Source organism: Sceloporus undulatus, chromosome 9 (assembly GCF_019175285.1).
Source record: "Sceloporus undulatus isolate JIND9_A2432 ecotype Alabama chromosome 9, SceUnd_v1.1, whole genome shotgun sequence".
Taxonomy (NCBI): Eukaryota; Metazoa; Chordata; class Lepidosauria; order Squamata; family Phrynosomatidae; genus Sceloporus; species Sceloporus undulatus.
In genome coordinates, this window is record NC_056530.1 from 26,608,594 (window position 1) to 26,624,887 (window position 16,294).

The window sequence follows — 16,294 nt, forward strand, 5'->3', positions numbered from 1 at the left end:
TATTGGTTCTTTTAAAACCTTTTGTATGTCTCCTTTTAAAAGCTTTGGCACACCTTTTGAAATGACTTTTGTATGGCTTTGTGCAGCAATTCCAATTGTTTCAAATTGTATATCTTTCTGTAAGCCCCCCCCCCCGGGGGGGGGTCTCACCCGGCCTACAAATGAAATAGTAAAATCATAAAACAAACAGAGATATGTGTGTGGAAACCATTTGTGAAATCTAAAAAGCTCAGCCACAAGGTGCCAGGTAAGAAGTCTACCAAACAACAGTTTCGGGGTGAAGCTGACCCTTCCCATGGTCAGGCGTTGTTCAGTTACCAACCATGTTCCATCTCTATCTTTCATGTGCCCCCTTCCGGAAATGGGGCCTATGCTGGTATGAGCAGCCTTGCCCTCCCAGAAGAAGGGCAGCTGGAAAAGTGATGCATTTCGCAAACTGCAACTGATGCATTTTATAAACTGCAGGCTGCTTGTCTCTCACTATTGCCCACAAGAGACAGGAGGGGATGTTTGGGCACTTGGCTTGTTTTGAATGGCTATGGCGGCTACCTCTTTGGTGGGTTATTCCAACCCTGAGATGGGCAAACTCCATGGCAACCCAGACCACGCCACCCCTTTGCCACGGCAGAGAACTCCCTGGGGACTCAGCAGTGGGGGAACATGGGCTTTGTTTTCCAGCCATCTCCGGAAGCCCTCTGCGAATCCAGGTCTCCTGGAAAGGAGGCCGATGCTGGTATGAGCCTCGCCAAAGTGACGCAAACACATCGCCCCCATATTCTTCGTGGTCTCTGTGGATACACGCAAATGGGTTATATCTTACATAGGACCCACGCTATGTCTCACAACACAAACCCCGATGCAACTCCCAAACTTTTTGGGAGAGGTCAAAAAGATCAAAACGCCGCCAATGACATGAAAGTTTCCTCTTTATTTATTTGTTTGAATACAGACTCGTCCAGCAAAAGGAAAAGAGGGCAGTGGAAGGATCCATGGTAGTAACCATTTTTATCTTTTAATAAATAAGACCAATGTCCCTTCCCTGGCCTGCCCCCCACAAAATAGCTCTTTTCCGCAGCATCTCCCCGCCCGCCCCCCTGGACCCCCAAACCCATGCCAAGGGGCCTTTCCGTGTGTGGAAACTACGCCAGTGTGGCATCTAAACATAAACTACAGCAGCTTTATACCAAATTTGGCACCATTGGCCAGAGGTGTTGGAGTCTCAGGTCCTATCGTCCCCAACAAAATATCCAGGTGTGTGTGGGGGACGATGGGGGTTGCAACCCCAAACCTCTGGGGTGGCACCGGTTTGGCGAAGGCTGGGCTACTGAAAGAGGTGCGCTACGGTGGGCCGACTGGCTTCAGTGTTCTGCTAAAAAATAAAAACTGTAATACACGCCATTTGTACCACCCCCCCCTAAATAACCCCCCGGGTGGGCTTTTTTTTTGGGACCCCCCCCCAACACCACCACCCTTGAAATCTCTTCTTGCAGAGAACATTTCGAGGTCATCGCCATGCCTAGAAAAAAAAGGGGTGCCATGCACCCCAAAGACATCCCCCCAAAAACACCATTGGCGGAGAGGAAATGATATAGTCAACCGATTTGGGTCAGCTCTCCCCAGTTTCATACAAAAGCTTTTTAAGTCCCAGATTTCCCTGCTCTGGGTTTTCATTTTCAGCCTTCCAAGCGTTTCTGAAAACGTCTTCCCCCAGACCCTGAATTTAGAAGGAGAACATCCCAATAAAACCAAGAGGCGGATGAGACCCAAAATGGGGGAAGGCCAATGGTGGGTCCCTCCAGATGCTAGGCTTCAATGTCCGAGAAGTGTGTGAGACCAATCCGTTCCGGGTTCTATCCTGAACTTTAAAGGAGCTGCCGGAGAGGTAGTTTTGGAGACGTGGCGCCACGTCGTGGAAAGCCAACATGGCGCGGTGGTTTTAAGCACTGAACAAAGACGCTGGGAGACCATGTTCATGCCCCTTGCCCAGCCTTGGAAACAAACCCACCAAGTCACATTCTCTTGGCCTCAAAGGCTGGCAAGGGCAAATCTTGAACGAGAAAACCCTGCGACCAGAAACGACTGGAAGGCACACAACAACAATAAACCTCAGCACAGGCAGCTCATTTAAAGTTGAGACTATAAGGCTACATCCGCTCTACAGAAATAATCCAGTTTGACTCCATTGCCGTGGCGCAATGCTAGGGAATCGTCGTTTCTTGTGGCACCAGAGAAGGCTAAGTGTCTCACAAAACTACAATCCCATTGCATTGAGGCATGGAAGTGAGTTATTTCGGCAGTGTGGATCAAGCCCAGACCAAATCTGCCCTCTTGACATGGAAGCTGTCGCTACCAACAGCAAAGCCTTTGACCACAAGTTGCCCGCCGGTCCTGGATTACAGCAAATCAATCTGCACCAAAAATGGCATTATTGCCCCCATCCATTTAACCCCAACCCCAACCCATCCCTGCCACTTTTCCCAGCCAGCGTTTCCCTCCTTGCTTTTCCTTCCTGCTAAGACATATATCCCTGTTTCTACCTGTGCAACAACAAAACCAGCCCCTCCTAAAGTGCCAAGAGTTTGCAAACACTCGTTTTTGAAAAACCCTCTCCAAATGTCCTACTTGTGACCCTTATAAGTTTTGAGTGGCAGTCGGTGGGGATGAGGGGCGGGTGGGTGGCACATGCTGGAGCCACACTCCTCCCAAGGGTTAAGTGAGAACCTAAGCAAAGTGCCCCCCAAAGTGTGTGTGTATACCTTTCTCACACTCTCGCGCACCAACACACACCTACAACTGGTCGGACGCCAGATGTTTGCAAACCAAACCCAGCCTAGCTGCAATGGGAGCTGCCTTGAACCAAGTTAGAGAGGGCCACGGTGTCTATGTATCTGGCTAATGTACATAATGCAGCCCTGGAGATGTCAGGAATTAAAACCTAGGACTTTCAGAACAGGGAGAAAAACTGAACCATATACTGAGCCAGAACCACTGACACCGTCTATGCTCCGATTTGCAAAAGTAGCTCTCCGGGATTTTAGACAACATCCTCTCCGGGTCCTAATCCTATTTGTAAATTCCTCTTTCCTCCCGGTGGTCGTCCACCAGGGTCCAACCCAGATTACATTTCGGAAGTGGACGAAACCCAAGACCTTGCGGTCTCCGGATCGTACCGTCCGGGGAAAGACGCAATAATAATAATAATAATAATAATCTCTTTCGAAACAGCAATAGCAGCACTCCCTGTCACCAAAACAAATAATAATAAAAACACCCCCCAGCCCTCACCCCACATGCTGAAGGGATAAGGCAGCCACTAAACTTTGGGGTTTCTGTCAACCCATGGGCAAGCGTGCACAGGACCGCATCCGTGTGCATATCACTCTCGCCGTTGACCCAAATTCTAGCCGATAATCCATCTTTATTCTCTAGATTAGGGCGTTACTTGTTTTGTGCGTGTGTTAGGTGTATTGGGGGTGCGTGAAAGGGATCGCTCCATTTCTTCCACCCGAGAATGAAGGGATATTGGGGGTCAAAAACCATTCTCCCATTGTCAGCCAATAGGGGCTTCTAAGTAATGCAGATGGAGACGTTTTCCTTCACCTGTTTTGACCGACGCTCCCCATCAGACCCAGGGCTGAGGGTGACAAGACAACCAATGACTAACTCCCCACATCAGTGGGGTTCGCCATTTTGCTCCCTTGACCCCTCTTCCTAAAGTATTAGGCTTCATTGCTCTGCTTTTCCATTCATCCCCTCCAAAAAAAAGACATAGGTACATACATGGGTACATCGCAAGCCGCTTTGGATCAGGAGGTCTATTGCTTTAGATTGCCACGGTCATCCACTTTTCCCCCCTCACATCCCCCAAACAAAACCCTAAACACCAGTCCCAAGTTTCTCGTGACCCAATTGCTTCTCCCCCTTGTTTTCCTCCCCACTTTAAGAATGGGTAGGGGTGAACCACCCCGGTCATGCCAGCCTTCGCCCACAACAGCCGTGCGCTCAGATCCTTTGCTTTTGCTGCCACGTGGTGAAATGTGGGGGACCCCTGTGCATTCCCCCAAAAATACAGCTTGGCGAAGACAGCCGTGTCCCACCGCTGGGGGTGCAAAGGGTGTGAGAGCTCATGTTTGGCACCGGCGGGGGTGAGGAGCAGGCAGGGGGGTGTCATTGCCGCCTTGGTTGCTCTCAGACGGGTGTTGACCCTGCGCGGCGCATGGCTCCTGTGCCACCGTGGGGGTGAGTGGAGGGGGGGAAAGGGGGGGGCTTCCCGGGGAGGGAGGAGGCCCCTAGCTGGCCCCCCCGCTCTGCACAACCAGGCTGTGTTGCAAGTTGAGGCGGTTCATCTTGGCTTCCTCCAGTCCTTGCAGCTTCCGCAGCTGCAGCTCATCCAGCTGCCGCCAGAGCTCCTGGCGGTCCTTCTCCTTCTTCAGCTCCCTGCGCAAGAGAGAGAGGGATGCAGAGAGGGGGAAAGGAAGAGGAATAAAAGAAAGACACAGGTGAAGCTGAAGTCTAGGTGGGTGACCCATCGATCCAGGTGGAACCTTTGGGTGCTTTCACACAGAGGTTTACCCTGCTGGAATCGTTGCCCAAACGCTTCACAAGCGCACAGGTGGGGTAGCTGGATGCGCTTCTGAGGCATGTCCCCCGCTGACAAATTGTTTGCGGAGCAACCATTTCTGTAATAATGGAAGTTCCTGTTATTACAGAAACAGCTGCTCTACGAATGATTCGTCGACGGGAAAAGAGCGGGACATGCTTCAGTGACGCTTCAGAAACGCAACCGGCTATCCCACCTCCACTTTTCTGAAGTGTTTGTACGATTCCAGTGCGGGAAGTGCCTCGTGTGATAATATCCATTTATCCTCAGGGGTCTTCCACCTTCATTCCATCCCAGGTTTGGGACTTCAGCCCCCAGAATCCCTGCACCAGCTTGGGAGGAAGGAACTTCAGAAAGTTTTTATTGACTGGTTGAGTTCATTTGCACGCTGCCTTTCTCCCCGAAAGGGACCCAAGGCGGCTCACCGATACCACGCTCACACTTACTGCTGTTTCTCCACCTTGTAGGAGGCTGTCAGTTCATCGAAGAGCTTCCCGTTCATCTCCATAAAAGTCTTGAGGACATTGTAGACCAGAGAAACAATAGTCCTGGGGGGAAAAGAATGGGGATGATGGGAAATAAGAGATCACAATACGAAGGAACTCCAAAGTGTCCTCCATTTTGGGCACAACTAAGAAGCATGCATTTTATATTTATGTGAGTGTTTTTAGCTTTTATTTAAAGGACTCCATTTTACTATCCGTTGCATATATGTAATAGGACTTGAGCATCCATAGATTTTGTTATCCATGGTGGTTCATTGAACCAAACCGCCTGCCGAATACCAAGGGCTGACTGATTCCACTCAAACGTTAGAAAGAACTTAAGCATTGTTTGACAATGTTATAACCTGCCAACCTGGTTAAAACTAGTCAACCCTGGTTCTTGTTTTCAATTCACAGGACTGGTGGCAGGGCAGGAGAAGTGTTTAATTTTAATACCAGGAGTTAAACCATTAGCCAGGACCACGCAACCCACAAAATAACCCCCAGCCCACGGACTCACGGGTTCCAGTGCTCCTTGGAGACGCGGTAGAGCGTGCCAAAGATAGTGGGCAGCACTGTGTGGCAGTTGTCCTCCACCAGACTCAAAATGTACTCGTTGTTCCAGAAATACAGAGCCCGCTCTGCAACCTGCAAGGATTGGGGGGGAGAGAGATAAAGGTAAAGGTTTAGATGCGTTTACGTTGCAGGAGGTACGGAAGACAGAAGCGGAGATCCTGTTTAATGCTTTGCTGTCACTGTCGTCATGGGTGCCTTCAAGCCGTTTCTGACTTACGGCGACTCCAAGGCGAATATACCCCTCAATTTTCTGAGGCTGAGAGTGTCACCCAGTGTGGGTTTTGTGGCTGAGTAGGGATTTGTACCCCGATCTCCAAGGTCTCAGTCAAATCCTCAGACCACTACACTGGCCAGCAAACGTAAAACTCCACTTATGTGGAGGCTCCAGGAAGGTGAAGATGGCTTTTCCTGGCCTGACATACCAAGTCACCAAGAGGATTCCAACCAAAATCTTTGCACAATACCCCCCAAAATGTATTTAAGTTGGCTATGTTGGCGCAAGTCATTCAAACGATTCCAGCCAGAATCCGTGCGCAACCCACCTCTGAAAGTACTTAAATTAGTACGATTCCTAGTTACACAAGCACAAGTCACCAAGAGGATTCCAGCCAAAATCTTTGCCCTCCAAAAGTATTTACTTTTGGCTATCTTAGCGCAAGACACACAAAGGATTCCAACCAGGATCCTTGCGCAACTCTTCCCAAAAGTACTTATACTGGTGTGATCGCTAGTTACATGAGTCCCAGTCGCCAAGAGGGTTCCAGCCCAAATCTTCCACTTCTCCCACTGCTCCCAATGCAAGGTCCCTGACTTAGTTCTGGTCCTATAGGTGACTTCTCCCCCTCCAGCCCCAAAGAGCTGCTCCATCCCCATCTCCCCCGGAGTCACCTGGAAATGGGGGCTGGCGATGCACCGAGCCACTTGCTTGAAGAGCGGCTCCTGGATCTTCACGAACTGGGAAGGCTCAATGACGTCCAGGATCTCCTCGATCTCTCCTAAGAACATCACCTGCAGCCAGGCCAGGTAGGTGCGCGGAGAGAGGACAGAAGTGGGAGAAACAGGAATTAGGAACATGATGGTGGCTCAATGGCCTAGCACTACTGCAGCGGCCATATTTCACTAGCTTATAACTATGTGACCGAAAAGGGGCTTTTAATGGGGTTGTGCTTTGAGGGTGCATCTACACTGTAGAAAGACAGCCCTTCTGATCCACGGATTTTTTTAATTCAAGTATCCATGGCTTGAAAATATTCCAAAAAATGTGTACATTCCCAAATAGCAAGCCTTGATTTTCCATTTTATATAAGGGACACCATTTTGCTATGCCATTGGATTTAATGGGACTTGAGCATCCATGGATTTTGGTTTCTGGAACCAAACCCCAGTGCATACCAAGGTCCCACTATAATGCGGTTTGACACTGCTTTAACTGCCATAGTTCCAGCCTGAAGAATGTAAAGGTTGGTAGTTTTGTGAGGCGCTGGCACTCTTTGGCACAGAAGCATAAAGACCTTGAGCAACTACAAATCCCAGGTTTTACACAATGCACAATATGTGGCTGCCGGCTGCCCATGGATTCGCATGGCTGGGCATTTGCAGCAGAGGGAGAGCAAACAGAAAATGCCACTTTGCGCAGGAAAGTGACGACAATTATGTGGCAATGCCAATGTGCAAATATGTGCAACTTGAGTAATACATTTGCATTTAGACTAGCCTACAGTTGTTTCTGTTTACACACAGTATTTCGGTACCTCCTTTTGGGTGCAGGTCTTTGGCCAGTATTTCAGGAGACCACGGATCACCTGCCACAGATGGAAAAGGAAGGAGAGATCATTCAAAAAAGGAGGATGGAATTAGATTATACAACCCAGCCTGCCCTAAATGCTCATTTTTGGAACAGTTCAATGCAAGAGTGGAAAGCTTTCTGCATACAATCCACCTTGATCCCAGACGGCGATCGCACAAACACAAGATTCAGCACGAAATGGGGGGGCATTAAGCACCGTGCCAAGAAAGCAAAAGGGTCACCATTTCAGCCAGCCAAAGTTTGGGTTTTGGGGACATTTCAGATTGCAGCATTGCAGATAAGAGAGATGACGCAGCCGTCCTTTGCAAAGCTACCAAACCCACTGGGGATGCGCTCTGCAACTGCAGCCCCGACGCCACAATATTTATTCCCAACATCTCCTTCCGCAAGGGTTCGGACGCATCCGCGACTCACGTGTTCGGTCAGCGTGGCGTCTTTCTCCAGGAACTGAACGACACAATATGCCAGCTGCAAAAGAGAGGAAGCCGGGAGGAAGGTCAGAGACCAAAGACAGTCACAAGCCAACTAGGATCAAATGAGAATTTAACTTCAGGTCCTTTGCGGGAAGTATTTCCCCAAATCCCACCCTTTTCTCCATACTCAGCATGATAAAAAAAATCAACCTATTTGCATGGGGAAGAACATGAAATTGTGCAATTCATCTATCGGGTCCTTCACTCTGAAAAGCATTGGTTGAAATCCTTGCATATTCAGCCCTATTAACACCAAATTAGAGTTGCCAACACTTTCTGGAAAGCTCCTCATTTCAATGCACACGGTTCACACAGCTATTATTAGTATTACTGCAGTTAAAGTGGTGTCAACCTGGATTATTTCTGCAGTGCGGATGCAGCCCTGGAGTTCCCAGCTATATGCATTATTTTACCCGACAGAGAGACCCTCTCGCCCCAGACTTTGTTGGCACCATGATGGATGGATGCCCCATTTTGGCTCACCTGGGCATGGAATATGGAGAGGGATTTCACCGAATGAAGCGGGATGAGGACGCGCACGAGGAACTGTTTGTGTTCAGTCTTCAAGGGCAAGGCAAAGCCATTGATTATACTGGGGAAGAAGAAGCCAAGAAAGCAGATCAAATAAACACACACACACACATATATGAGAAGAAGCTGGGATGCTTTTGTTTTCGTGCTCTGTAAGGGGCATCCCCAAAAGGGATGAGAGATTAGGAAAGCACCTGGCTATGTCCCTGTAACCAGATGCAAAATGAGTATCTCAGCCATCTGCCGAGACCTCCATAGGACTCCAGAAGATGTAGAAGATGTAAAGGTTTAACATCTGGCTGCAAGAACCACTTCAACCAGATCCACCAGACCCAGAATGGCCATGGGATAGGAGCTGCAGCCATTACAAAGCGATTTTAATGATAGACACATCTCTATTGAACAAGTCTCCAGGCCATGCCCTATGAGGAATGCCTTAGGGAGCTGGGGATGTTTAGCCTGGGGAAGAGAAGGTGATATGATAGCCCTGTTTAAATACTGTATTTGAAGGGGTGTAGCATTGAGGAGGGAGCAAGCTTGTTTTCTGCTACTCCAGAGAATAGGACCCAATGTAGCAATGGATGCAAGCTGCAGGAAAAGAGATTCCACCTCAACAGTAGGAGGAACCTCCTGAGAGTCAGGGCTGTTTGACAGTGAAAGATGCTGCCTTAGAAAGATGGAGTCTCCTTTGGTTGTCTTTAAGCAGAGGCTGGATGGCCATCTGTCAATGGGGATGCTTTGCTTTAGATTTCCTGCATGGCAGAAGAAGGGGGCTGGACTGGATCAGGGCCCTTCTTGGGGTCTCTTCCAACTCTACGATTCTATGAGTCTACCATACACACACAATGATAAAAAGAAAAAGCATACATACTTAATACTTGCATTAAAAAGTAATAAAGTGATTTTCGAGGGGGTGGGATGCTGTGGAGAAAGGACTACAACCTCAGCCTCCACCGAAAAGAGGTCGATGCTGAGATGGTGGTCCTCCTTACAAGATCTTTGTCTCCTAAGACACCAGCAGATCTCATAAGATGTCATAATTTCACCCCTAGCGGCAGGGACATCACCGTGAAGGAGGGATGCCTACTATGGCAAGTCCAGAGGTCAGTGAATGACCAGATGCAATATAGTTCCACATGTGGGACTGCAACACAATGGTGGGACATACAGGATCGCAGCCGTTGTTGCAGACCACAACTACGCATGGAGCATCCATCCCTGTATAGCCCACTATGGGAGCCATGATTCCATCCCAAGCCAGTTACCTTCCAAGGATCTCTAGCAGTTCGGCCACACCGTTGAAATGCTCCGTCTCATAGATAAATCTGGAAAGCGGAGGAAAAAAAAGGGGAAAGAAAGGGACGAGGGATTATCTCGTGAGCATCACTGTCTTCGCCATAACCATCTGCACCTCAAAATGGAAGTCAAAACTCAACAACCAGCTTATGGAACACAACCAGACTTGGAACAAAAGTCAAAACTCAACAACCAGCTTATGGAGCACAAAAACTGTTTATTAGCTGAAATGGCTGGCATTTCTTCTGCACATATTGAGATGCGTTTCTTGTTTCTCTTGCGGAATTCTATGGGGTTCCCCTAGTTTTTGCCTTCCTTCTACTTGTACTTTTGCTCCCATTTTGCTTGCAAATGTGGCCCTTGCAGGAATAAAAATTGCCCCCCAGCCCCACCATCATTGCCACTCTCTGTTGTCGAGAGAAGAGGACTCACCGCAAAAAGATGTTGTTGCACTGCTTGCGGATGTAGGCCCGCAGGCCAAGAAACTTGCCATAGACGCGGTGGAGAATGGTCTTGAGGTATTCGCGCTCCCGGGGGTCTTCGCTGTCAAAGAGTTCTAATAGCTGGACAAAAGGGAGGAAAAAGGCCATAAGAGGTGCTTATACGATGTAGAACTAATGCAGTTTGACACCAGTTGCTCCATCCTACGCAAACCTGGGATCTGCAGTTTTGCAAGGTCTGTAGCCTTCTCAGCCACAGAGTACTACAAAGCCAACGTCTGCACCAAACCTGCGCTTCCTTCACTCACCAGCAATACGAACTTCTGGTCGATGTAACGCTTGGCGACCGACGGCTGGAAGTCCGGGCTCTCGAGGAAGCGGAGGAAAAATTCGTACACAAGCTGAGGAAAGACATATTTGAATGAGATGATACAATTGCCACTATTGCAAACAGCTTTCCATGGACACATCTTTTCCCACCATCTAACTAAAAGGCCTTCCAATAGAGGCTTGAGCACTGGATTGCAATTCCAAAGATTGGGGTTCGATTTGCCACTCGGCCATGGAAACCCACCTTGGGCGAGTCACGCATTCTCAGCCCCAGAAAACCCCACAATGGGTTAGCCGTATGTTGGAGATGACCAGATGGCGCACGACAACGAAGCAAAGAAAAGTTTGGGACAAGCCACTCTGCCATGCATGACCTTCCAGCCAAAAAATGTGCCCCAAATGTGCCAAGGTTGCGCCAACTCGGAAGAAGTCTCACCTGGAGATGTGGCCAAGAGGGCTCCAAGTTGGGCTCGTCCTCTTCGGGGTCAAACTCCGGGTTTTCGCTGGGAGGGAGCGTCCGGAAAATATTGACGGAGATCTATGGGAACAGGTAAAGAGAATGCGCCAAGGCTAGGAGGTCTTATTCCATGCTGTTCCTAAACTTCTGCTAACAATATAAAACCTCTGCAAGCTCCTCTTTTTTTCAACAGTGCTATACAACCTAAGTTTGGAACCATGCTATGCAAGCGGTATGACTTTGGATGCCAAGCTATAAAACAGGGTCAGGCCTGGTTAGTCCTTGGATGGGACACCAAGGAGGTAACACTAGAAGTCTTGAAAATCAGGCATAGTTGTGGCTGCCAGTCAGGGTTGGCATTAATGTGCTTCAGGAACTTAGAGCCACAGAGTTGGAAGGGGTCCCAGAGGGCATCCAGTCCAACCTTTTGCTCAATGCAAGAACTCCAGCTAGAGCATCCTCAGCAAATAGCTTCCAGCCTATTTTTTTTAGATGTCCAGAGAAAGAGACCTCCGCCATCTTTCTAAGGAATTGGTTCCATTGCAGAACATCTGACCCTCAAGCTTCTAATGTTCAATCAGATATTCCAAAATCTGGGAAATAAATCCGAAATCCCAAACGCTTCTGGTCCCAAACATCTTAGGTAAGAAGGGAAACGCAGCCTGTATCTTCCAAATGACTGGGGGGAAAGGCACTAAATCTGCTCCGGGTTCAGACATTAGAGGACCTGAGCTCCAGAATATTGGAGAGGATCCTTTAAAGTTTGGACTAAAATCCAGATCAGATTGACCACCCCGAACGGCAGGGAAATCTGCAACTGCCGGGGAATGACTTAAAGCCATCCCTCAACATTTGCAGCTTTGCCTTTTGCAGATTTGATTTGTCTTCTCTCTAGGGATCTCTGTAGGTCCTCCAGTGCAACTCTGCCAGAAGCTGACCACAGAGTCGCGATGGAGGACCTAGAGATACCTCTCTAGGCACTTGTAGGTCCTCCAGTGCAATTCTATGGTCAACTTCCAGTGGATGCTGACCACAAAGTTGCACTGGAGGATCTAGAGATTCCTAGGAAGGTTTAAAAATTGCATTTTTAATTTGTGTCTTTTCCCACTTTCATGGGGATCTTGAGCCTCTAACCCAGTGAATGTGGAGGGCTTCTAGGATTGTACATGGTTCCACTGGCGGTCCAAAAATTAGAAACCAGGCCATCTGCAAGTGTGGTGTTACTTGTGCGGAGGGTGCGAGCGCAAATCCAATGTTTCCCGGGGTGTGGGGCACTGAAAAAGGTCAGGCTCCACGGCCTGAAGCTCACCATCTTGATGATCTCGGGATAGAGCGGCTCGATGAGGATGCCCCGGTTGGTGGCCACGCACTCCACCAGCTCATTGAGGGCGGCCCGCTTGATCTCCTTGCCCTTCAGGTCGGCCACGCAGTCGAGGAAGTCGAAGAGGATGGAGCATTGCTGGAGTTTCTTGCACAGGAGGTCATGGAGCTCAGAAACCGGAGCATCTGTGGAGGAAGGAACAGAAGAGTCATAACATCCTAATGTCAAGGTGAGATCCTATAGCATTCATCCATTGCTCCATCATGTCCTATTCTCTGGAGCAGCAGAAAAAAGGTTTGCCTCCTCCTCAATGTGACATCCCTTCCAAAACTTAAACAGGGCTCTCCTATCACCCCTTAACCTTCTCTTCTCCAGGCTAAACATCCCCAGCTCCCTAAATCATCCTCATAATGCTTTATGGTTTCCAGACCCTTCATCATTTTGTCCACACGCCTCTGGACATGCTCCAGCTTCTCCACATCCTTCTTGAATCGTGGACACAACAGTCTAAGTCAAGCTTGACCAAAGCAGAATAAAGGTGGTACTATGACTTCCCTTGATCTAGAATACTCTACTTCTATTGATGCAGCCTAGAATCGCATTGGCCTTTTTAGCTGCTGCATCGCACTGTTGACTCATGTCCAACTTGTGGTCTACTAGGAGATCTCTTTCACATGGACTCTTGTTAAGCCAAGTCCCTCGCTCTATATCTGTGCATTTCATTTTTAATACCCAAGCGCAGTACCTTACGTTTCTCCATGTTGAAATTAATTTTGTTAGCTTTGTCCCAGCTTTCTATTCTCTTAAGGTCATTTTGAATTCTGGAGTATTAGCTACTCCTACTTTGGGCTCATCTGCAAATTCGATAAGCATGCTCTCTATTCTTTCATCTAAGTCATTGATAAAGACGTTGAATAGCACTGGGCTCACCTCAAGACTGGATCACTTCATGATCAACAAGAGGAAAGAGATCCCTCCATCAAACCTCCAAATCCCCTTTTTTCAGACACATACCTAATTGCATGGCTGGCAGCCATTTTGGGAAAGCAATGAATCCCATTGAGTGCCAGCATGGTGCAGTGCCTTTGAGTGTTAGACTAGGACTCTGCAGGCCTGGGTTCAAATCCCGGCTCGACCATGGAAACCCAATAGGTGACCATGGGCAAGTCACACACTAGCAACAACCGGGGACAACTGCATTATTAACGTTGGCTCCTCGTGGTCAGTATCCTCTACATTATTCATACAAGCCGGCCGTCGTCAGGGCTTTCTGTATATTAATCTCTCTTAAAATAGCCACCTTGGAGCTGAGCTGGTGGAGCTGCAATTTGTTGGGACGCTCCAATTGATCAAATAGGTTTAAATCAGGATAAAAGATCCTTATCGGGATGCTCTGATAGATCAAACAGGTTTAAATCGGGATAAAGGATCCTTATCACACTTCAAGAATGTGGCCAGTCAGTCCTCCATATCCACGGGTTCTTTTATCCACTCATTCAAGCATCCACAGCTTGGATATATACACACACACACACACATATATATATATTCCCCAAATACCTGGATCTTTGCCATTTTATATAAGGGGTATTACTATGACATTGTATCCAATGGGACTTGAGCATCCATGCATTTCACTATGCATGGGACCAAACCTCAACAGATACTAAGGACCCACTGTATTTACTTACTGGCACAATTGCCCCTCACCGAACTACAAATCCCAGGATTTCTGTAGGAGGAGCCATGGCAATTAAAAAGTGGTGTCAAACTGCATTATTTCTACGGTGCAGATGCACCCCCGGAAGATGTTCCAATCCGAAGGGCTAAAAACTGCCCTCCGAAGCTGGAAAGGAGGTCACGTTACAGAAATTGGGATGGAGGCTCCATGAAATCCGGCCTGGTTTTATTGCGCTTCTCTCTGTGTTCGCGTACCATCTGCTTTTTCAAAAACCCCGTTGCTCCGCTAATTGCTTGTTTGCGACGCTGTTTGGCGAGGAATGCCTTCGGCGCGCTAAGGATGCCGGGAGAAAAGAGCTGCATTGTTTTCAATGAATAATCCACAAACGGGATTAACGGTGGTGGCGGCTGCGAGGAAGGCAAAGCCACCTCTGAAGATTCGTGGCCTAAGAAAACCCTATGAAATTCATGGGATCCCCATAAGTCAGCTGGCAACTTGAAGGGACATGTATGCACACATCCCTAAAAGCACCAGATCCCACCTGATCTTGGAAGTTAAGCATGGTCAGCAAGGGTTGGCACTCGGATGGGAGGCCACCAAGGAATGCCAGGCGCTAGAGGCTCTCTCTGCTTGGCAAATCCACCTCTGAGGATTCCTGGCTTAAGGCAACCCTATTCAGTCCAGGCTTAAATGTCCTAGAGACCAGATCCTGTCTGATATGGAAGCTAAGCAAAGCCAGCTTTGGTTGGACCTTGGATGGGAGGCCACCAAGGAATCCCTTGGGAGCCTATACTTCAGAGGAAGGGACTGGCCTCTGAGGATTCCCGACCAAAGAAAACCCTATGAGAATATTAAATAAAGAAAACCCTATGACATATTATGGGGTTCCCATAAGTCAACAGGCATCCTGAAGGCACCAGACCCCATCCCAGATGACCTAAGCAGAGTCAGTCCTGGTGGGTACCTGGATGATAGACCACCAAGCCATCCCAGGTGCTGCAGGCTCTATTTCGGAGGAAGTAACGGGCAAAACCACCTCTGAAACCAATGGGGTTGCCATAAATTGACTTGAAGGCACACTTCGAAGAGGGAATCTCTGGCCACTTCCAGGGGTCTCTTTCCTGGGGTCAGTCTATATGACCTCTGGACAGTCTGGACCCTGGAAGGTTTGGTGAACGATTGCAAGGAAGTAACCATCCTAAACAGAGAAGCCCAATGGACAGAGCTGGAAGCTTCCCTGCGAAAGCCTTTCAATGAGTGTGTGCCGCAATAAAAGACATTCCTCTCATTATATTTTTATGGCATGCATCTCTCCAAATGCCAGATCCTGAGTTGGCCAACAAATCTACCCCACCTTGTAGTCTACCAAACCCAATCCTTAAAATAAAACCTGGGCTCTGAGGTAGCTGTATTCAAATCCAGCCTCCAAAGGAGATAAAACTCCTTCCTGGGATAAGATAAGCCAAGCGTAGAGCCAAATTTCGCTCCTTGGCATTGCACTGGGCACCACTGGGGTGGCAAGGACTGGTGCCATTTGGCTAATATTTAGAGAGCGGAGACATAGCGCAGGCCTGGTTATTTGTTATGATCCTCCTAAATCCAGATTTCGCAGCTCTTGCGATGACCGGTCAAGAAAAGGCCAAGGGCTCTAAACCAGAGATCAAGGAAAGTTGGACATAGGAGCCGCTTCCCAGAACCACAGAGCTGCAAGGGTCCCTAAAGGTCATCTAATCCAACCTCAAAAGGAAGCCACAGCTATCCCACCTGCAGCTCCCTTCCAACAGGTATGATGAACCAACCCAAGGTACTACGGTCCAAAACACACTGCAGAAATAATCCAGCTACATAATGCATCTACACCAAAACCATTGATGCGGTTTGATAATGCTTTCGCTACCATGGCTCCATGCTATGGTACTATGGGATGTGCAGTTTTGCGGGAGATGTAGCTGCAGCTGCTGCTCCAGGATGATGGGGAGGCCTTACCTTTGAGCAAAGGCAGCGGCGTCAGCTCTTGCTGGTTGCTCTGGTACCGGAACTGGGAAGAACTGTGCGACCGCCTCTGGCGCGAACGGCGGAGCGAACGGCGTGAAAACCCGTCCACTTTGTCTGGCGGCGGCACCGGCGACAGACCCGGCGAGGAAGGGCTGGTGGGCGTCACGGCCGGTGGGATTTTCGTCTCCATGGTCGGTGGCGTTGGCGCAAAAAACGCCTCTGAGGAAGAAGACGAAGGTGGCAGAGGAAGCAGAAGAGAGGAAGTCCACCTTAACCTTTCCAGGCAGCACTTGGCGATGGTT

At 48.7% G+C, this 16,294-nt stretch overlaps 1 protein-coding gene across 1 annotated transcript in view; it reads right to left on the reverse strand.

The window, feature by feature from the left end:
- Window positions 1–908: 908 nt before the first annotated feature.
- The window catches only part of PPP2R5B (protein phosphatase 2 regulatory subunit B'beta), a 17,195-nt gene continuing 1,809 nt past the window's right edge, over window positions 909–16,294 (reverse strand). Inside the window, exons 2-14 of the mRNA XM_042438845.1 lie at window positions 15,984–16,294; window positions 12,305–12,501; window positions 10,975–11,076; window positions 10,517–10,609; window positions 10,201–10,331; window positions 9,738–9,797; window positions 8,425–8,533; window positions 7,883–7,936; window positions 7,413–7,463; window positions 6,550–6,669; window positions 5,606–5,733; window positions 5,047–5,148; window positions 909–4,437 (exon numbers count right to left, since the gene is read on the reverse strand). The exon at window positions 15,984–16,294 is cut by the window's right edge and continues 1,271 nt beyond it. Of these exons, the coding sequence (XP_042294779.1) occupies window positions 4,290–4,437; window positions 5,047–5,148; window positions 5,606–5,733; window positions 6,550–6,669; window positions 7,413–7,463; window positions 7,883–7,936; window positions 8,425–8,533; window positions 9,738–9,797; window positions 10,201–10,331; window positions 10,517–10,609; window positions 10,975–11,076; window positions 12,305–12,501; window positions 15,984–16,182 (1,494 nt within the window). The 5' untranslated portion in view covers window positions 16,183–16,294 and the 3' untranslated portion in view covers window positions 909–4,289. The remainder of the gene's footprint in view (window positions 4,438–5,046; window positions 5,149–5,605; window positions 5,734–6,549; window positions 6,670–7,412; window positions 7,464–7,882; window positions 7,937–8,424; window positions 8,534–9,737; window positions 9,798–10,200; window positions 10,332–10,516; window positions 10,610–10,974; window positions 11,077–12,304; window positions 12,502–15,983) is intronic.